The sequence below is a fragment of the Trachypithecus francoisi genome, unplaced genomic scaffold, assembly GCF_009764315.1.
Source record: "Trachypithecus francoisi isolate TF-2019V2 unplaced genomic scaffold, Tfra_2.0 Lachesis_group14, whole genome shotgun sequence".
In the NCBI taxonomy this organism is placed as follows: domain Eukaryota; kingdom Metazoa; phylum Chordata; class Mammalia; order Primates; family Cercopithecidae; genus Trachypithecus; species Trachypithecus francoisi.
This window is the reverse complement of record NW_022681459.1, coordinates 62,466,141-62,487,975: the sequence shown is the minus strand read 5'-3', so window position 1 is coordinate 62,487,975 and position 21,835 is coordinate 62,466,141. Positions and strand designations below refer to the sequence as shown.

Genomic DNA, 21,835 nt, shown 5'->3' with positions numbered 1-21,835 from the left:
TGGGACTACAGGCGTGTGCCACCATACCCGGCTAATTTTTCTATTTTTAGTAGAGACAGGGTTTCACCATGTTGGCCAGGCTGATCTTGAACTCCTGGCCTCATGTGATCTGCCCACCTCAGCCTCCCAAAATGCTGGATTTGCAGGTAAGCCACTGTGCTGGCTGATTGTGGTTTTTTAATAGTTGCATTTTTGTTTTTCCTTAAAGCAGTTGCTCTTCATTTTTTCTTTGAGACAAAGTCTTGCTCTGTCATCCAGGCTGGAGTGCAGTGGCACCATCATAGCTCACTGCAGCCTTGAACTGCTGGGCTCAAGTGATCCTCCTGCCTCAGCCTCCCAAGTAACGGACCAGAGGTGCATGCCAGCACACTCAGCTGTTCCATTTTTTATTGAGGTTAAATGTACAAGTTGAGCTCACAAATCCTAGTGCGCAGTTCAAGGCATTTTCATTTAAGTCCTCTCCTGGGGCCACCACTCAGGTCAAGAAGAACATCTGCAGTCCCTGAAGCTTTCCTGTCCCCCACCCTTGGGTACTCCCCAATGTTACTGCTCTTCTGACCTCCTTCACTGTAGACTGGCTTCTCCAGGCTCTTAACTTCATGTAATTGGAGTCGTGTGTTGTTTGCTCTGCTGCATCTGGCTTCTGTTTCCCAGCAGAGATCCTCCGTGCTTTTGTGTGTTTCAGTTGCTTGTCCTTTTCATGGCTGTGTGGTACTCCACGTGGGCTTCTCACATGTGGCACTGGTGACATTTTGAGCTGGATGATTATTTGTTGGAGGGCTGTCCTGCTCATTGTAGGGTGTTCAGCTGCATCCCTGGTCTCTACCCACTAGATGCCAGTGTCCTATCCCCTCAAATGTGACAACCAAAAATGTCTCCAGACACGGCCAAATGTCCCTTGGGGGACAAAATCATCCCTGGTTGGAAACCACCATCCTACCCCATTCTTCTGTTGGTGAACGCCTGGGTTTTCTCAGGTTGGGACTGTTGCTGATAACACAGATGTGCCTGTTCTGGAACGTGGCTTTTTGCGGGGTATGTGAGCATTTCTTCTGGGTATGCACCCAGGAGTGGCCCCGCTGGGTCCTAGCGTGGGCCTGTGTTTGGTTTTAGTAGAAGCTGCTGAGCAGCCTTCCAGAGTGGTTGTTGTCTGTGAAGACCAGTCAATGATCTTTCAATGAATGATGAAGTTCATTCATTGAATAAATAAACGCGTGAACGAATGAATGTGTGAATGAGTGTCCTCCTAAAACTCCAGGCTCTGAAACAGCTGATGTTCAAAACGGTGGCCACTGTTGCTCAAACACATGCTACACAGTCACCATCGGGGTGGTCCTGGAACAGGGACGCACATGGGCACTTTCGGGGAAGGAGCTGAGCCTGGTTTATCTCAGCACCCTGAGGCGCAGGCTGCGTGTACAGCAGGTGGTCCTTGGAGGCTTGTAGGCCTGGCCTCAGAGGAGCACGGAGCTGGCCCAAGAACTGGGATCTGGAACCTCAGGCCTGGAGGACCTGAGGCCTGAGCTCCCCCTCCCTTGGGTTCACTGGGGACCAGCAGGGGAGGTACACCCCATGTAGGTGCTGGTTCACCTTCCCTACCTCCCCCACCTCCCCCATCCAGGAGGATGGAGCCCCCAGCTCCCTTCCTCCACCTGATTTATTTAGACAACTGAAACGCACCCTGGGAAATGGATCAGATTTTAGATTTGACAAAAATAAAAACAAACTTGGCCACCCCTGCCAAACCCAGCACTCCCGCCCCCAACCAGCCTCCCAGAGCCCCCCAAATCACAGAAACTGACTGTCGCCTGGGCCTGCAGGAGAGTGGTGGTCACCATGGTAACCGTGCAGGCCTCTGGCTCGGCTCCTGGAGAGGAGGCTGCCCTGCAGGGCCTGCCCGGGCGCCGGGCACTGCCCCTCCACACAGTTGCTCTTCTAGCTGGGAACTGGCAGGTTAGAGGGAGCCCCAGCATAGTGGCTTCCCTGGTTCCCTGGTGACCCTGTCCCCTTAGTCCACATCCTGACCTCTCAGGCCTTGGTGGCTAGGGTGTGGTGTGGTTATGATCTGACTTAGCCGGGTTTTGATGCGGCTCAGCCTCCTCCCGGCTGGGGGACCTTGAGGCAAACACGCCTTTGCTGGCTTCCCCTCCCCTTCTTCCTGCAGGTAAATCCTTCCTTCTGAACCCCAGCAGGGGCTGGAACATCCCTCTTCCTGACCCCACTGGATACAACACAGGTCTGGGCCCCCAGCAGGGACACAGCCAGAGGGGCTGCCGGCTGGGCTCACCACTGACCCAGACTCCACTTCCCTTTGCCTGGCTTGGAGCCTCACAGGGAGACAATGTGGGTGGGGAGGAAAGAGCAAATATTCTATTAAACCCATCTCAACTGGGTGTCCCTTGCATGGCAGACACTGAGCCGGGTGATGGCAGGATGTGTGGATAAGAACGTGGGATTGGCAGCCAGTGAGAGGCAGTGCAGATCGCCACATACCACCTGAGTGACCCCGGAATCAGCTCCTGTGGCCTCAGTTTCCTTACCTGTAAAGTGGGGATAACGCTAGTAACAGCCAGTTTGGAAGAAATTTGCTGGTGTTGCAGGGTGACGCTGCTCATTGCTAGGCCTGAATTGGTTGACAGCTTCTTTTTTTATTTTTATATTTTGAGATAGGATCTCGCTCTGTCACTCAGGCTGGAGTGAAGTGGCTTGATCTTGGCTCACAGCGACCTCCACCTCCTGGGCTCAAGTGATCCTCCCATCTCAACCTTCTAAGTAACTGAGACTATAGGCACGCACCACTACACCCAGCTAATTAAATTTTTTTTTGCAGATATGAGGTCTCACTATGTTGCCCAAGCTGGTCTCAAACTCCTGGGCTCAAGTGATCCTCCTGCCTTGGCCTCCCAAAGTGCTGGGATTACAGATGTGAGGCACTGCATCTGGCCTGGATATTTTTTTTTTTTTTTTTTCCTGAGATGGAGTTTCACTTTCGTTGCCCAGGCTGGAGTGCAATGGCACGATCTCAGTTCACTGCAACCTCCTCACCTCCCAGGTTCAAGCAATTCTCCTGCCTCAGCCTCCTGAATAGCTGGGATTACAGATGCACGCCACCACATCCAGTTAATTTTTGTATTTTTAGTAGAGACGGGGTTTCACCATATTGGCCAGGCTGATCTTGAACTCCTGACCTCAAATGATCTGCCCGCCCGGGCCTCCCAAAGTGCTGGGATGACAGATGTAAGCTATGGTGCCCGGCCCGACCTGGATTCTTTACAAAAGCCTGTGGGTGAAGATTCAGTACGCCACAGGACAGACGTCAGTCAAAGGGTCTGTGCTAGCATCTCTTCTGTTCTTTTCTTTTCTTTTTTTTTTTTTTTTTTTTTTTTTTTGAGATGGAGTCTTGCTCTTTCACCCAGGCTGGAGTGCAGGAGCACGAGCTCAGCTCACTGCAACCTCCATCTCCTCGGTTCGAGTGATTCTCCTGCCTCAGCCTCCTGAGTAGCTGGGATTACAGGTGCGTGTCACCACGCCTAGCTAACTTTTGTATTGTCATTGTTAGTAGAGATGGGGTTTTGCCATGTTGGCCAGGTTGGTCTTGAACTCCTGACCTTAGGTGATCTGCCCGCCTCAGCCTCCCAAATTGCTGGGATTATAGGCGTGAGCCACTATGCCTGGTCATATCTCTTATTTTCTACTTAAGGTAATATGAAGTAACCAGCAGGTAATACCAGTGTGAGATTCTTTTTTTTTTTTGAGACAGAGTCTTGCTCTGTCGCCCAGGCTGGAGTGCTGTGGCCGGATCTCAGCTCACTGCAAGCTCCGCCTCCCGGGTTTATGCCATTCTCCTGCCTCAGCCTCCCGAGGAGCTGGGACTACAGGCACCCGCCACCTCGCCTGGCTAGTTTTTTGTATTTTTAGTAGAGACGGGGTTTCACCATATTAGCCAGGATGGTCTCGATCTCCTGACCTTGTGATCCGCCCGTCTCGGCCTCCTAAAGTGCTGGGATTACAGGCTTGAGCCAGCGCACCCGGCCCAGTGTGAGATTCTTAGTCCTCTCCTGGGGAGGTGGCTTTTCCTTTTTTTAATTTTTTTATTTAAAGCCCACAATGAGAGACCCCTTGGTCCTGTTATAAGAGAGGATGACAATAAAAGGGGCTCTCTGGTGCACACCATGTGGCAAACCCTGGTCCCAGGAGCCCACAACTGCTGGGGCTCTTGCCTTCTGTGCTGGCTGCAAGGTTTAAATGAGATAATGCATGCCCGTTTGTTTTTGTTTTTTAAGATGGAGTTTCGCTCTGTCACCCAGGCTGGAGTGCAGTGGTGCAATCTCAGCTCACTGCAACTTCCACCTCCTGGGTTCAAGCAATTCTTCTGCCTCAGCCTCCTGAGTAGCTGGGATTACAGGCGCCCACCACCATGCCCAGCTAATTTTTTGTATTTTCAGTAGAGACAGGGTTTCACCGTGTTGGCCAGACTGGTCTTGAACTCCTGACCTCAGGTGATCCGCCCGCCCTGGCCCCCCAAAGTGCTGGGATCACAGGCGTGAGCCACTGCACTTGGCCATGCATGCTGTTTGATTTGGAGGCTCCTTGGCAAACAGACACTCAGGGTCACTGAAGAAGAGTTTGCGATTGTCACCATTATTACCATCGGTAGGCTGGTGCCTGGCACACAGCAGGCACACAATATAAGCACATTCATTCCCCCTCCTCAGCTCTGAGACCCCAGTTCTGAAGACTTTGAGAGGTGTGGTGGGGGGACATGGGTAGGAAGTGGGGCTGAGGGCCCAGGCTGTGCTGAGTCACTGGGGAGCTCTGCGGCAGCGCCCGAGGACCCTGAGTGTTTTTCTCCCCTAGGCCTGTGTGCTTGGGATGGCTTTGCCTGCCAAGGAAACTCGATTGATTGCATCACCATTGATCTGTTTCTCCATCTGTGTTCCTCAAAGGCGCTCAGGGCTGCCCATCAGGGATCTAATCAGCTTAAAGTGATGGCGCTGTGGCTGTGCTGAATGTGTGGGGAAATGCGGAGGGTTTCCGTGTGAATTTGAAAAATCGACTGTGGCTTGGGGACCCCCGTGGGTGGGGAGTCTGTTGTCTGAGTGTCATTTCTGCTCTAGGCTTGCTGTGGAGCTGGGACAGGTTTCTGCCCCTGTTTTCCATCAGTGCAATGAGGGATTGGAGCCGTTGTTCTCTAACGACGTGGGCAGGGCTGCTCTGTGGCAAAGGTCACCCCTACTGCAGTGAGGGCCTGAGGGGTGAAGCAGGCGAGGCGGCTGGGCCTCAGATGCCCATCGCAGGGCTTCAAGCCTCGCTGTGAGAGGTGGTTGGGATTCATTGAAGACTCCCTGCCCTCGTGGCACTAGCACTCCAGTCCTGTCCGCTCTGTCACCTGGAAATCCTGTGCTGCCCCTGGGGCTCCAGCTTCCCTCAGGTTGTCTCCAAACCTCACGGCTTTGCTTGCCTGTGTTCTCAGACAGTTCCTCAACACTTGTGACTCATGGTGGAAGCATGAGGCGTTGGGCCAGGCTGCAGAGTGGCTCAAGCTGGACACCTTGACTCCCCCCGCCACCCTCATACCCCACGCTGCACTGTCTGGTTTCACTTCAAGGAGGGCTGGTGCTTTTGATCCCTGAGCCAGTGGGGAGTGTGTCAGGAACCGCGGGCAGCGATACCAGTTCTGGCCTGACTTCTAAGCCTCCTGGGCTCTTGGAAGGGGCCCAAGCTGTGCCATCTGGGATTTCCCCGGGCACCTCTGGGCAAGGGCTGAGACCGACCATCGCTGAATTTCTGGAGCTGAGCAGCCCAGGGATGAAAGCCACTCCATCTGCATCCTGGGGGGACCCAGTGCAGTGGACGAGTTAGATGAACCACAGAGGCAGTGCTGTGCAGCGGCCACCGGCACTGCCGCGAGTCAAGCTGGGCTGCTCGGGGACTGGGTGACCTTGTGTGAGTGGTGGCAGCTCTCCAGGCTTGTTCCTCATCCGTCCCCAGGGGATTGTGAGAGCTGAGGTCATGTCCCTAGGGTGCCGGGCACACAGTCGTCAGAGTTACTGCCAAATTCATTACCGTGGTACGTGCTAGCCAAGGCAGGTGGGAGCGCTTCTGGAGAGGAGGCTGAGCCACCACCTTGTGAGGGGTGAGAGGCACATCCGGGGAAGCGTCAAGAAGAGGTGACCTGTGAACTGGGCTCTGAAAGAGTCTGTCTGCTGGAGAGGTGGAGGAAAGGGAAAGCACAGGCAGAGCATGTGTTTGGAGAAAGCGAGGAGTTCATTGAGTGCTAAGGCCAGTGAGTGGTAAGACTGCAAGGATTCACTGAGGCGAGAGTCTAGGAGGCCTTGTGTATCAGGCTTGGGAGGGTGAGGGGGAGCCATGGGAGGTTCTTGAGCAGGGGAGAGGCATCAGGAGAGCATGTTTCAGGCAGATTAGCCTGGCAGTGGCAAAACAGCTTGGAGGCAGGAAAAGCCTCCAGCCTGAGGTTTTGTGTCTCAGCTCTGCTCTTTTCCAGCTGGTGACCTTGGGCCAATCCGTTTCCCTTTTGTGTCTTGGTTTCCTTATTTGTAAATCGGGCTTATAATAGAGCTGCGAGGATTAAATGAGATAACACTTGGAAAATGTTCAAATTGTGTTGGGCACACAGCAAATGCCTGGTTATCATGTGGGGCTGATTGGAGGGGCAGAGGCCAGAGCTGGGGGATACAAAGGGTGCTGGGTCAGGGTCCTGGGGAAAGACACTGAAGATGGGCTGAGAGGCCTCAGGGGAGGGAGGAGAGCCATGGGCAGAGACAGGCCATACTTCACAGAGGAGAGCACTGGCCTTGGAGTCCGGCAGGCCTGGTGTGAGTCTGTGCCAGTACCTCCTAGCTGCGCAGCCTGGGAGAGGCCCCTGGTTTCCCCGTGTCTCAGCCTTCCTTATCTGTAAAATGGGTCTGCTGACCTCCACTGCTCAAGGCCTTGTTGAGGAGGCAGCAGGGGCACCAGGCTCCTGAGGGACACCGTTAAGTGCACTTTGAGCCTGAAACTGGCAGGGAAGGGCAGAGGGAGCAGAGGATGGGAGTCGAAGGAGAGAGCGCACGACAGGAAAAGGGGAAAAGCGACGGGGGATGGGGGATGTTCTCTGGTAATTAGAATGTTTGAACTTCAAAAAAAGTTAATTAATGATGAAGCTGCTGCTGGAGCCAGGCTCAGGCTCGAAGGGGCTCTGGCAGCGACTGAAATTAATTACAGGCTATGGTGGGAGAGTGGCAGTGGGGTGAGGGGACAGGAAGGAGCAGGGCTGGGGCCGGGAGGAGCTGAGGAGAGGCCACGAGAAGGCAGCATCCCAAAGTGGGCAGGGCTGGGGATGGGAGGGAGGCTGTTGCCATGGAAACCAGGTCACCTCTCCCACTCCTCTCTGGGTGGGGTCCCACTGAGGGTTTGGCTGCTGGTGTGGCTACATCCCAGTTAAGGGCAAGGGCTTTGAAATGGTGGGGTGAGGGGTTCGCTTGGAGACACTCCCGAGTCCCTGGATGTTGGAGTGGGCAGGGCCCATAGAGATTTACAGCAGCACCCCCCTTACCCACAGGGGACACATTCCAAGACCCCCAGTGGATGCCCAAAATCACAAATAGCACTGAACCCTATATTTACTATGTTTTTTTCCTATACCTGCATACCTGGATAAAGTTTAATTTATAAATCAGGCATTGTAAGAGATGAGCAGCAACCAATAATAAAATAGAACAATCAGGCCGGGTGTGGTGGCTCATGCCTGTAATCCCAGCACTTTGGGAGGCCGAGGCGGGCGGATCACAAAGTCAGGAGATCGAGACCATCCTGGCCAACATGGTGAAACCCTGTCTCTACTAAAATACAAAAAGATTAGCTGGGCGTGGTGGCACGTGCCCATAGTCCTAGCTGCTTGGGAGGCTGAGGCAGGGGAATCGCTTGAACCTGGGAGGTGGAGGTTGCAGTGAGCTGAGGTCACGCCACTGCACTCCAGCCTGGCGACAGAGCAAGACTCCGTCTCAAAATAAATAAATAATAAAAATAAAAATAAAATAAAATAAAATAAAATGGGGTCAATTAGACTGGGCACAGTGGCTCACCCTGTAATCCCAGCAGTTCGGGAGGCCGAGGCGGGTGGATCACCTGAGGTCAGGAGTTCAAGACCAGCCTGGCCAACATGGTGAAACCCCGTCTCTACTAAAAATACAAAAGATTAGCTGGGCGTGGTGGCGGGCGCCTATAATCCCAGCTACTTGGGAGGCTGAGGCAGGAGAATCACTTGAACCCAGGAGGCAGAGGTTGCAGTGAGCTGGGATCTCGCTATTGCCCTCCAGCCTGGGCAATAAGAGTGAAACTCTGTCTCAAAAAAAAAAAAAAAGAACAATTAGAATCACGTGTGATAATCAAAGTTATGTGAATGTGGTCTCCCTCTCTGTCTCTCTCAAAATCTCTTATTGTACCGCACTCATACCTAATTTTGGGCCACAGTGGACCATGGGTAACTGACACGGCACATAATGAGGGACAACCGTATCTATCCATCTGACAGATGTTCATTGAGCACCCACTAGATGTTAGGGCTGTGAGTGTAAAGTCCCTGTCCCCCTTGGAATGCAGATTAGAGCAGTGGCAGAGACAATGAGTGTGTCAGCAAGACAGTGGCAGGGCATGAAGAGGGCGTGCGACTGCTGGGGGTGATGAGGTTGGGTGGAGACTTCTCAGAGGAGGTGACCATGATGCTAGAAGCTCAGCCCTTGAAGTGGGAACAGCATATGCAAAGGCCCTGAGGCGGAGTGTCCTGATGTCACCCATTGTGTGTTTGAGGAGCAGCAGGAGCCAGTGAGGTCAGAGCAGAGTGAGCCAGGGCAGGGCGGAGGGAGATGGGGTGTCAGGGCGGGGCCCTGCAGCCAAGCAACGGCTTCAAAGTTTGTGCTGAGAGAGGCCGGGATCCAGGGCAGGGTTTTGCGCTGGGGAGGGAGGTGGTCTCGCTGATGTTTTTAACTGCCCACTGCTGCTGCAGGGAGGGTGGTTTGGAGGGGCCAGGGCAGACCCAGGGCGCTGATGGGGGGCTCCTGGTCATCCGGTGGAGGACTTCCAGGTTCAGAGACAGGGAGGGGCTTGCTGAAGACCGCAGAGCCAGTCAGTGCTGGCACTGGAGTTCAAATGCAGGTCTCCTGGCTTCGTTGTCTTGTTTGCTGCTTTTACTGCATGACAGTCCCTGTTTCCTGACACTCCATTTCTGGGGGAGGAGAGGGGGCTGCATAGGTGGGGTGTGGTGAGTTCTATCAGCATCTTTCCTCTTAGAGAAGGAGAACCTACTCCCGATTCCAGTCATTGCCTGTAAGATCAGTCAGGCTGCATGGTCTGGAAGTTCACCTGGGTGTCTAACCTCAGTTATTCATACTGTGTACAGCTCAAGTCCATTTCATCCTGGGTTGTCTCTTTTCAAGTAGGCACATATTTTCTGAGGCCCCGGGACTCAGTCAACTGGAGATCCCAGTTCAGGAGATCTGAGCAGGCTTCGGATTTCTCATTGGTGTGACAGGTGGGGGCTGGGAGTGACGCAGCCCTGAGTTCCTTGGGGCCTGACCTTCCTGGTCCTGTGACTGGGAGGATTGAGAGTGGGGGGCTGGACACTGCAGGCTGTGTTCTAAGGATGGGTAGGAGTTGGCCTGGGAGGGAGGGAGGACGGCATTCATGGAGGGGCTCTCAGCAGTGGTGAGGAGAGCAGCCTGGCCAGGTGCAGGAGGGGAGCCCACTCACCCCAGCTGCAAGCTGTGCCCAGAGGCCCTGCCCAAGGCCAGGTTCACGGCTGGCTCTGGATCCCTTCCGTGGCAGGAGTCTTTCTGCCTGACCAGGCCTGAGGGGGCCCAGCCCCACCGTATGTGGTACAGGCCAGGGCTGGGCTTGGTGCGGGTGTTTTGGAGTTAGGTGATGAACCCTACCTGAGCCCTAACCGTGGCAGTGGGCAAGGAGAGAAGGATGGGGCCATCCAGCCAATCTCAGCCCCACTGGAGGGCCTTCTGCTGGCTCCAGACCCAGGCATTGGTGGAGAAGGAGGGAACATGGGTCATGGGAGGGAAAGGTGGTCAGAGAAGGGAGGCAGTGACAGTCAGAGGGTGGTGGTTGGAATGGAGAGGCTGGGATAGCCCAGAGTTCCCTGACAGCCAGGCTTCCGGGAACCTCTCCCTTCTCTGGGCCTGAGGGGAGCTCTCAGGCTGGGCAAGGAGCGGGGTCCTGCAACTGGGGGCCTGGTGGGTTTGGTGCATATGGCCATGTCTGTTGTGATGGGGGCAGACTGGCACCACAGGCTTTGAGCTGTTTCAGGGATGGCACCCAGAGGGAGAAGAACGAGGGATGGGGTGTATACCTGTGTGTGTGGTGGGTTGAGGGTATTACACTCTAGGGTGTACCCCAGCCCCCATGGGCACGGTCCCACCTGCTGCTTTGTCCTTGACTTGGTGTGCACGTGGTTTGAATGTGTCAGCATGCTGGTGATCCTGCTGAACTGCGTGACACTTGGCATGTACCAGCCGTGCGACGACATGGACTGCCTGTCTGACCGCTGCAAGATCCTGCAGGTGAGCCGGCTGCCCTGCCCCACCGCCCGCCCTGCCCCGCGCCGCCCCACCCCACCTCACCCCACCCCACCCCCATCCACCAGGACCCGACCTGTGCCCCGCCCACTCCACGCCCCGCCCCATGCCCTGGCTTTTGCCCCGCCCGCTCCATGCCCCGCCCCACCCCGCCCCATGCCCCGCCCCGCCCCATGCCCCGCCCCTACTCCGTGCCCTTCTGCATCCTGCACTGCCCTATCAGGTGCGTTGCCACACTCAGCCGCCACCAGCCGCACTCACTTGGCTGACCCTTCCTCACTCCCAACTGGTCTTCCTATTACCCTTCGGATCCTCTCTCCCTTTTATTTCTCCTCTCCAGCTTGGGGCATCTGCCTTAGTCCAGGCCTCAATCTTCTCCCACCCAGGTGCTCTCACCAGCCTTCTCCTGCACCCCCTTCATGCATACCTGCAAAGCACAGTGACCCCGACTCTCCTCTGCCTATAACCTGCACTTCCTCCTCCGTGCTCTTGGACTAGAGGCCGAGTTCACGCCCAGCCCTAGATGCCCTTTAGGAGTGGGCCTCTGGTTTCACATTCTGTTATCTCCTGAGGTCCTGGGGTAGGGCTTGACCTTTGGTACCTGACATAACCCCGTGCGGAGCATGTATACGGGTAGCACAGATGTTAGGGTTGTACCCATTTTAGAGATGTGGAAACACTCAGTGCCTCTCCCTGGGAAAGCCAGATTCCTCCCGGGAGGAATTGCTTTCTGCCTCTTGGGTTTCTATAGGACTCAGTAACTCCCAGGCAGCACTGGGCCAGAGTATCCTGGAACACTTGGCAAAAATCCAGAACCCTGACCCTATCTCAGACCTGCTGAAGCAGAATCTCTGGGTGGGTCTGGGGTCCGAGTGGATAACAAGCTCCTCAGCAGCCTCGGGCCCCAGGCCTGGTTAGCCTCATGGTGAGTTCACTGAACATGCACCGCTGTGTCCTCACCACTGGCCTAGCCCTGGCACACAGTAGGTGTGTGGCACCTGTTTGTTGAATTGAGTTGACTGCAGCCCTCACTAATCCTGGAAACAGGAATTCCACCCAGGTCCCGCCCTCGGGAAGCATAATGTCACCTGAGCTTCCTTTGTGGGCAGAGGAAGGCAACACCGAACAAAGCCTGTACCCGGGGGCTACTTTGACACAGCTCCTGTGGGGGCTTTGAGGTCAGATCCACTGGAGTTTCAATCCTGGTTCTGCCACTTATCTGCTGTGTTACCTGTGGGGCAAGTTGCTTAACCTCTCTGAGTCTCTGTTTTGTCATTTGTAAAATGGGACTATCCATGGGGTCCTTGGGAGAATTAGGAGAGAGAATGGGGGTCACGTGTGTAGCCAGTGCTTGGTAATTATGAGGGAGAATATGGGATGGCCCCTCACCCCACCCCTATCTGGGGCTCTTCTATCTGTTTTCAGGCTTAGGGAACAGATAGAATGGGCTGTATGACCTTGGGCAAATTCATTCCCCTCTCTCGGCCACAGTCTCCTCATCTGTGAAATGACTGCCCTGGACCGGGATCACTGAGGTTCTCCTTCTGCCCAGGAGGAGTTTCCGGGTATTTCCCAGGCCCCTTGCATCCATGTGGTGTCCCCACCTCACACTGTGGCTGTAACCCCTGGGCCCTGCTCTGCAACCTCACCCTGTCCCTTGCTTCCCTCCTCCTGTCCCTGCAGGTCTTTGATGACTTCATCTTTATCTTCTTTGCCATGGAGATGGTGCTCAAGATGGTGGCCCTGGGGATTTTTGGCAAGAAGTGCTACCTCGGGGACACATGGAACCGCCTGGATTTCTTCATCGTCATGGCAGGGTAGGTAGCACCCGCCAGGCAGGCCCTAGCCTCGGGTACACACCAGGAATAATTGAGAGAATGAAGGGTTTCTTGCTGATGGTGATGAAGCTTCACGGTGATGCGTGGGACCCTCCTGGACCCCTGGGCTGGGAGGAATGATGGCCAGACAGACGTTCTTTCCTCCCTTCCTAAGTTGTGCGTCCTCTAGCACTGCCAGCGGATACTGGGTGTGTTTATGCTAATTAACGATATGACCTTGAGAGAGCCACTGACGCTCTCTGAGCTTTCATTTCCTCGTCTGAAAAGGGGAATAATAATAGTAGCTGCGTCAAAATGAGCACCCAATAAATGCTAGCTGTTAGGATTGCTATCCTGGATCACCCATCACGCCAGAGACAGAGCACAGACTCAAGCACTGTCTGACTCCAGACTGTGGTTATTTCTACAAGACACACGTTGCCATCAGGGACAGGCCTGGTTACAGCTGAGCCCATCTGGAGTGTCTCGGACCCTGCTCTGGGCCTTGTGCCTGCTTTCCTGGGTCAAACCCATCCATGCATTTATCCACCTACCAGGGACTGAACAACTTGCTCCCCAGTGTTGGCGCCATTCTAGCTGCTGGGGGCAAGGAGGAGGGCAAACCAGACACAGGCCTTGTCCTTCCTACTCCTGTCTTGGGGAGGCACCCATCTGCTATGCCAGTGGGTATGCCTTCACACACTGGGACCAGAGCGCTGGGCAAAGCATGTGGTTTGCTGAGAGCATTTAACACAGGGGCCTGACTGAGCCAAGCTGGGGACTTGGGGCTTGAGGGCTTTCTGAGGAGGTGACACGGAGAGCTGAAGGATGAGGAGACAGTCATCATGCCCAGGGATGGGTCATTATTAGGGCAGAGGATAGAGAAAAAGGCTGGAGGCTGTAAGTGTGTGTGCGAGAGAGGATGTATGAGTGTTTTGTCAGTGTATGTGTGTGACCTTGTGTGTAGAATGCTATTGAGGTGTGACCTTTTCAATTCAGTAGACTCACGGCTGAGATGGGCAATCAGAGTGTGAGAATCCCATCAAGTATCTGCTAAATTCCACAGATATGTTCTGAAGTGAGGTGATTTGTTTCATCAGGGTTTTAAAAAAGTTACACCTCTTCTAAGCTTGTTTGCCCTTCCTCCCTCCCTCTCCCCTTCTCTTCCTTCCCCTCCCCTCCCCTCCCCTCCTCCCCTCCCCTCCCCCCCTCCCCTCCCTCCCTCCCTCCCTCCCTCCCTCCCTCCCTCCCTTCCTTCCTTCCTTCCTTCCTTCCTTCCTTCCTCCTTTTTTGAGACAGGGTCTCACTCTGTCACCCAGGTTGGAGTGCAGTGATGCAATCACAGCTCACTCCAGCCTTGACTTCCCAGGCTCAAAGGATCCTCCCACCTCAGCCTCCTGAGTAGCTGGGATTGCAGGCATGTGCCACCAACCCTGGCTAATTTTTCTTTTCTTTTTTCTTTTCTTTTCTATAGAGACAGGGTCTCACTATGTTGCCCAGGCTGGTCTTGAACTCCTGGGTTCAAGCAGTCCTCCCACCTCAGCCTCCCAAAATGCTAGGATTACAGGTGTGAGCCACCACACCTGGCCTCTAAGCATCTTCTCTCAATCGCTGTATTCAGTTTTACAACCACATTGGCAGCAGTCACTTAGACCTGAATGGAAGCTACTCTGTTCCTGTGGTTTCCTGAGCACTGTATCCTCCTCTTAGTCACGTTCTTCATTTTCATTCTTATTCTGGTTTGGCTGGAGAACATCCTTAAGTAGTTTTTTTTTTTTTTTTTAAAGAAAAGATGTTTGGATAGTGTCATTTTTCAATCTTGCCTATCCAGACATATATTCCTTTGATCTTTGAGTGTGGAGGACAGTTATTTGTGATGTTCAGAACCTTGCACACATCCTGACATTCAAACCTACACTATAGTATTGCACGTGAGTCCACTATAGGTCTGGTTCCTGTTTCTTGGAAGATGACCTTCTTTTTCCTGACTAGAAGCTTGTGGGCTTTTCTCTTTACCTTCAGGATCAGACCTTTCTCTAGGGCAGATCTAAGTGGGACCTTAGAGAACTCAAGACTGGTGCTTTTGGCCACGTGCAGTAGCTCACCCCTGTAATCCCAGCATTTTGAGAGGCCGAGGCAAGAGGATTCCTTGAGCCTAGGAGTTTGAGACCAGCCTGGGCAATATAAGTGAGACCCCATCTCTACAAAAAATAAAAAATTAGCTCGGTGTGGTGTACACTCCTGTAGTCCCAGCTACTCAGGAGGTTGAGGCTGGAGTATCCCTTGAGCCCAGGAGGTCAAGGCTGCAGTGAGCAGTGGTCGTGCCATTGCACTCTAGTCTTCAACAAAGCGAGACCCTGTCTAAAAAAAAAAAAAAAAAGAAAAGAAAAGAAAAAAGATTCATGCTTTCCTTCATCTCAGAAGAAGGTTCTTCCATCTCTTCTTTGGCTATGGCCCATTATTCTCTGCTATCTCCTTCTGGAATTCACGTTATATAGATAATTCTATCCTCTATCTTTTCTGCATGGCTTTGCCCTTTTCTTTCACAGGTTTTGTCTGTAATATGAGAGAAATCTTTGACTTGGGCTTCTGAATCACAAGTGGGCTTTTCAGCAATGTCCTTTCCCCTATTTACTGCCCCTATGGAATAATTCATTTCCTCAGTGTCTTTTTAATTCTCAGGAACACTTCTTGTTTTTGGATTTCTTGTTTTTCAGAGCACCTTGTGCCTGTTCTTGTTTTATGGATGCCTGTTCTTGTTTTATAAATACAATATTCACCTGAATCTCCTTATATACTAATTAGGCTTCTTCAAAGTCTGTTCATGATTCTGGAAGTAACCCTGTATCAAAGTATAATTTCTGAAAAGGTAAAAAAAAGTGACTCTTACACAAATCTTAGAATGAACATATATGACAGATTTATCTAGCTCGTTAAGGAGTAGAAACTCATCAGATGATAATCAGCAGAATTAGGAAAACAGACATTGGAGAAATAATGTAGGAAGAAAGTGAGATTGGAGTCAAAGCTGGTTAATGACCTACAGGGTAATAAACCATAAACTTTGGAGTTTTCTTTTGGGCAGAAATCACATACATCTGCCAGATAAAAATCTACAAGTTAAAATGTAATTTCACAACATCCAGACCTTTAGTGAACAGGAAATTGTGAATCAAACAAAAGTATATTCCCCCTGGATAATGAAATAATCTTTAAATGGCCTGTTATGCTTCAAAATGACATTGTGAGAAATAGTGCCTTCCCTTTGCCATATTTCCAAGTTCTAGAATAATTTTTCCTAACTCTTGTTTCAGGGAAGTCATTTGTTCTGCTGGCTCCACTGTCTGACTCCCATGGGCACCCCCACGCTGCCCTTTTGACTTGAAGCATTCTGTATTGCTTAGCGATTCTTTCCTGTCTGCTCGTATTTATAAATAAAGACGATGAGGCTCTAAGCTGAGCAGAGTGAAGAGCTGCCTAGCTTCAGCTTCGTGGTGAGCTCTCAGTTTGACATCTTCTCTTGGCCCTTGAGATGGGGGCTGAATGAGGCGAGGTCTGCAGGCCAGCACTCTTGGGAGATCAGGGAGGGCTGGGCATGGGGCCGACATGCAATGTTTGCAGTCACACAGGGCCCCATGCTTGGGTTCATACTCTGCTGTCACTATTTTGAAATTCTTAATCATTTATGAACAAGGGGCCCTGCATCTTCACTTTGCACCAAGTCCCACAATGATGTAGGTGGTCCTGGCTGGGGGATAGATGCAAAGGAGACTTTTTTTGAGACAGTTTCATTCTGTCACCCAGGCTGGAGTGCAGTGGTGCGATCACAGCTTACTGCAGCCTCGTCCTCCCTGGACTCAGGTGATCCTCCCACTTCAGCCTCCCAAGTAGCTGGGACTACGGGCATATGCCCCATGCCCGGCTAATTTTTTTTTTTTTAACTTTTTAATTTTTTTATAGAGACGAGGTCTTACTATGTGACCTCCTGGGTTCAAGTGATCCTCCCACCTTGGCCTCTCGAAACGCTGGGATTACAGGTGTGAGCCACCCTGCTCAGCTGGCTTTTTTGCTAGAGTCGTGAGTGCTCTCACTGTCCAGCTATGTGCTGGATTTGGGAACTCAGGTGAACAGGACCACCCCGTGCTCAAGGTCGTTCCTGTCCTTTGTGTCCAGGGACGGCGTGGGTGGAGAGGACAGGATGGGGAGTCACAACCCTGGCTCCAGAGCCCAGCCCTCCAGTCCCCCTCCCACCCAAGACCTGTCCCCAGAGCCGCCCACCCATCCCCTGCAGTCCCACCCAGGCATGGTGTTATAAATGTTCTGTTTCCCAAATAACCAGCCTATTTCCTCCCTTCCTGTACCTCCCCTTCCCCAAATTAATTACTGGCTCTTTCTTCAAGCTGTGGAGGCAGACATACACCTCCCGGTTGGAAGGTTCCTTAGAGGTCACGGCCTTCATCTCCACATCTGGTGTAACCCTTATGGCAGATGTGTCTGATACCGGGGCCTGCCTCTGTGCCCAGGCTGCCCCTGCAGGGAGCGCAGTGCCTCACCAGGCGGCTGGTCTCAGACTAGGACATCCGAATGCACTAGAAAGCTTTCTTTCACGGAGCTGAAACTGATCTTCCTGTGGCTCCCACCGGATGGTACCATTCATTCATTCATTCATTCACTCAATCGACCTTGATTGAGCATCTGCTACATGCCAGACCTTGGGCAGGGCAGTGGGGGCACGAAGATGAACAAGACATGCCCTGTGATTTCATGGAACTTTCCGTTTGGAAAACAGAAATAAAACATATCACCACAGCTAAAGTCTAAATTGGGATCCATGCTATCATCAAGAAGTATAGAGGGCCATCAGGTCACGGAATGGGGCCCTGCTTTTGATTGGGGGAGGGGTGTCTCTGTATGTCACCCTGAGGGACAGACCTGGGATAGGTAAGAGCTGGTCAGGCAGAGAGCTGGGGGAAAGGGAGTTTCAGGCAGGGGGAAACATGTGGGAGGCTCGAAGGGGCGTATGAGGAAGGGAAGGGTGAGTGGCAGGGGATGCTGGAGCCCAGGGTTTCTGTGGGATGGGTCCTAAGAGATGAGACCAGAGAAGGGGCGTGGGCTTGATTGCACAGGAAAGGCCCAGAGGCTGCAGGGATGGTGTCACTGACAAACTCACAGCTGTCCTTCAGAAGTTCCTGTCCTCCTCAAGTCTCCCCTTCCAGATGAAATGTCCCCAGCCCTCCACTGTTTGTCAAAGGACAGCGTTCATCCCTCATCTGCTAGACTTGCTTCAGGCTGTCTCTGTCCCTGGCGGGAGAACGGGATCCCACCCTCCCAATGACGGCTTATGGGGTAGAGCGAATGGGCTGTTCTTGCCCCAGTGAAGTGTGGGATTGCGGTGACCTGAGGAGTGGTCATGCTCCCTTTTGCCATCAGGTCACATTCACTCTCCAAACCAGGTCTTTCCCACCCTGGAACTAAGTCGGTGATTTTTAAAACCCACGTGACAAACTTTGCACGTATTGCTGTTGATTTCATCTCACCGTGGCCTCTTGGAGTCCTGAGGCAGCCGCCCATTCCATGCACTTCCTGTACTCGCGCAGCTCAGGACAGCGAGTCCTGTGGCACCGCACTAGACTCTTCCAGTGTGGGACAAAGCCCCTGTCATCATCTCTATTCGTGTTTGGTTGAACCCAACTCTTTTATTTATTATTATTTTTCGAGACAGGGTCTCTCTCTATTGCCCAGGCTGGAGTGCAGTGGTATCATCTCGGCTCACTGCAACCTCAGCTTCCCAGGTTCAAGCAATTCTCATGCCTCAGCCTCCCGAGTAGCTGGGATTATAGGCGCCCGCCACCATGCCTGGCTAAGTTTTGTATTTTTAGTAGAGATGGGGTTTCAGCATGTTGGCCAGGCTGGTCTTGAACTCCTGACCTCAAGTGATCCACCCTCCTCGGCCTCCCAAAATGCTGGGATTACAGATGTGAGCCACTGTGTCTGGCCAGTCCCAACTCTTTGTCTTATCATTTAAGTTACACTTTTCTGCCTCTGTCCATTAGGAGGTCATGAACTATTCAATCACATTCTTGTTAAACTTGAGATGTTCTTTATCTATGTATCTCCCTTGGTGCATCATGCTGGTAATTCTGTCTCCTCCCCCAGCCAGAAACAAAATGGCCATTGCCACCTGTGGGGAGAGGCCTGGGCACTTCTGTTAAAAGCTTCCCCAAGAAATCTGCTGTCTGGTCTCTGGGGGTGAGCCAGGGGTAGAGGGTGAGGCTGCTGGGACCTCTCCAGAATGAGGCTTGCCAAGGACATGGCTGATGTGAGCCCTGACTTGGATGAGTACATAGAACAGGAGCCACCTTACATCTGAAAGACTAGGAAAGCTTCTGACTGTGTGGAGAATGGAACAGCTGAGGGAGGGGTGTGCACAGATCAGGAATGGGCAACCACCCCGCTCCCCAAACACATGCATAGCCTTTCACCCCTTCTCAATGCTCCTCCAACTTCAGGGAGCAGCAGGATCACTGGGGCATGTGTTAAAATGCAGATTTCTGGTCCTTAGCTCTGGGATCCACTACCAGCAGGCATGGCAGAGCCTAGAAATCTGCATTTTAACCAAACGTCCAGGTGGCCCTGATGTGGTCTGTGGGCCACCTATGGAGAAACTACAGCTCATTCGACTGTCACAGCAGCCCCTAATCAGGAGCACTGAAAGGTAGAGGTCATGATTCCCAGTCTGGGAACCACAGGAAGGGGAAGAGAAATAGGGAGGGCTCTATCTCTGCATCTGTGTCCAGGATTTGAATAATTCTCATGACAGGTTTCTACCTGTACTTTGTGAACAGAACAGTGGGAACTCTATGTAAGAAGTTCTGTGATTGGCTGGGCCCTGTGGCTCATGCCTATAATCCCAGCACTTTGGGAGGTTGAGGGGGGCAGATCACCTGAGGTCAGGAGTTTGAGACCAGCCTGGCCAACATGATGAAACCCCATCTCTACTAAAAATACAAAAATTAGTCCGGGCATGGTGGCTCACACTTATAATCCCAGCACTTTGGGAGACCAAGGCAGGTGGATCACCTGGAAAACCTGTCTCTTCTAAAAATACAAAAAAATTAGCTGGGCATGGTGGCGGACACCTGTAATTCCAGCTACTTGGGAGACTGAGGCAGGAGAACTGCTTGAACCCAGGAGGCGGAGGTTGCCATGAGCCCAGATCGCACCACTGCACTCCAGCCTGGGCAATGAGAGTGAAACTCCATCTCAAAAAAAAAAAAAAAAGAAAGAAATACAAATACAAATTCAAAAACTAGCCGGGCGTAGTGGTGCGCACCTGTAGTCCCAGCTACTTGGGTGGCGGGAGAATAGCTTGAACCCGGAAGGTGGAGAGGTTGCAGTGAGCTAAGATCGCACCACTGTACTCCAGTCTGGGTGACAGAGTGAGACGCAGTCTCAAAAGAACGTCTCTGATCACCTGATCCAGTGGTGTGTGCCAATTGTTTCAGCTGCTCAGCAGGCTGAGGTGGGAGGATTTCTTGAGCCCAGGAGTTCGAGATCAGTCTGGGCAACATAGCGAGAGCCCATCTCTTTAAAACATTTTTTAAAAAAAGAATTTCTGTGATCATGAATAGTATTAATAAAGATACCAGTAACATCAGTAACTTAGCACTTTGGCTACAGAGTGAGAAGGAGAGGCTGGGTTAGGACTTACTGTATCCTGGGCTGAGTGCAGTGGCTCTTGCCTGTAATTCCAGCACTTTGGGAGGCCGAGGTGAATGGATTGCTTGAGCTCAGAAGGTTGAGATCAGCCTGGGCAACATGGTGAAACCCCAGCTTAAAAAAAAAAAAAAAAAAAGGGGGTGTGTGTCTATAGTCCCAGCTACTCAGGAGGCTGAGGTGGGAGGATTACTTGAGGCTGGGAGGCGGAGGTTGCAGTGACCCAAGATTGCGCCACTACATTCCAGCCTGGGTGACAGAGTGAGATCCTGTCTCCAAAAAAAAAAAAAAAAAGAAAAGACAAAAAAAGTATTTATTGTACCCTGGAAACATGGTCTCTGGAATGCTGTGCTGGGAACAGCTTCTCCACCCGGACTCTTACAGGCTCTTGGGAAACAAAAAGCCACTAAGAATTGTTCCTCAGCTCTGGGCTAGGGCTTTCTAGAAAGATCAGGCAGGTATGTCCCTGCTGAGGTTGCTGGCTGAGAGTTCCTTTTGTCCAAAGTGCCCCATCAGTGGGACTTTAAAAGGCAAAGAGAATTTATTTCTCTGATGCCTCCTCCAGGAGTGTGATAAAAATAAGGACGCCGACTGCTGAGTGCTCACACTGTGCATCATCTTGTTGAACGGTCAGACAAGCCCTGTGAGGGCTGTGGTCAGTTCCACCTCACAGATGAGGCAGTGACAGGAAGTAACTTGCCTGAGGTCACAGGCTGGTAAGGGGCAGAGTCAGGAGTTGAACTCAGGAAGCTGAGCTCCACCGGCTAGGATTGAGTACTGGTTCAGTGTGACTTGCTGGGTGTATTTGTCCGGGATGCATTTGGCTGCAAGTAATAGAAAACCCAACCAACAGTGGTTTAAGCAAATCCTGAATCCTGAATAATGTTTTTTTTCTGACATAACACAAGGTTCTGGTTACTGGTGATAGTTCTGCAGTGTGGGGGCTGACATCCTTGTGATTTTCCAGGCCTTTCTTTCATGGTCACAAGGCAGCTGGTGAAGCCGTGGGTGTCATGTCTGAATTAGACAGGAAGGAAGGGTGAAGAGTGACAGGACATGTCCACTTGGGTCAGGAAAATGAGATATTCTTTCCAGGATCCTTCCCTTCCCTAGTGCATTTGGTCAGAACTGGGTCTGATGGACACCTGAGCTGCAGCGAGGCTAGGAAAGCACAAAGCATTAAACTTGGCTAAATCAAACAAGAGTTGTTCCCTGGGGTCAGATAAGGTCAAAAGAGAGAGAATACACATCATGGGGGCACTCCGAGTCAGCCACATTCCTCAAGCCTTAGTTTCTTCACTCACCCTCTGCCAAAGCTGTGGCTCGACCATGTCTCCAAGCCCTGGTCAGAGCTTCTGGAGCTCTGCCTGCACTGGCTGGGCAGGGGCAGGGCTCTGTTGAGATCTCTAACGTCAATACCAACCTATGCAAGTTCCACAGAGCCCAGCGCCTGCCAGCAGATCCGGTTGTAGTCATAGGGATCAGAAGGTGACCACTGGGATGCCCAGAAGCCTTTGGAGCTGGCCTTCCTGCACAGCTCTGTGTGCACTATTGGTGGGTATGGGAAGCCCTCCGAATGTCTTGAAGCCCAGGGCACCCTTCTGGTATTGTCATTGATTGTACACTCTGATCTATCCTGGACTTACAGGTCTGTCTGCCCTGCGGCTGTGGATGCTCAGATGCACTGGGTGCTCTGAGGGCAGAGCCAAGGCTAGTCATCCT

General features: G+C 52.3%; 1 protein-coding gene across 2 annotated transcripts in view; it reads left to right on the top strand.

Moving 5' to 3' along the window:
* Positions 1 to 21,835, top strand: part of CACNA1I (calcium voltage-gated channel subunit alpha1 I) — a 134,972-nt gene that overhangs the window by 31,241 nt on the left and 81,896 nt on the right. For both annotated transcript variants that reach the window (XM_033233891.1, XM_033233890.1), the window contains exons 3-4: positions 10,454 to 10,565; positions 12,264 to 12,397. In XM_033233891.1, the coding sequence (XP_033089782.1) occupies positions 10,454 to 10,565; positions 12,264 to 12,397 (246 nt within the window). The remainder of the gene's footprint in view (positions 1 to 10,453; positions 10,566 to 12,263; positions 12,398 to 21,835) is intronic.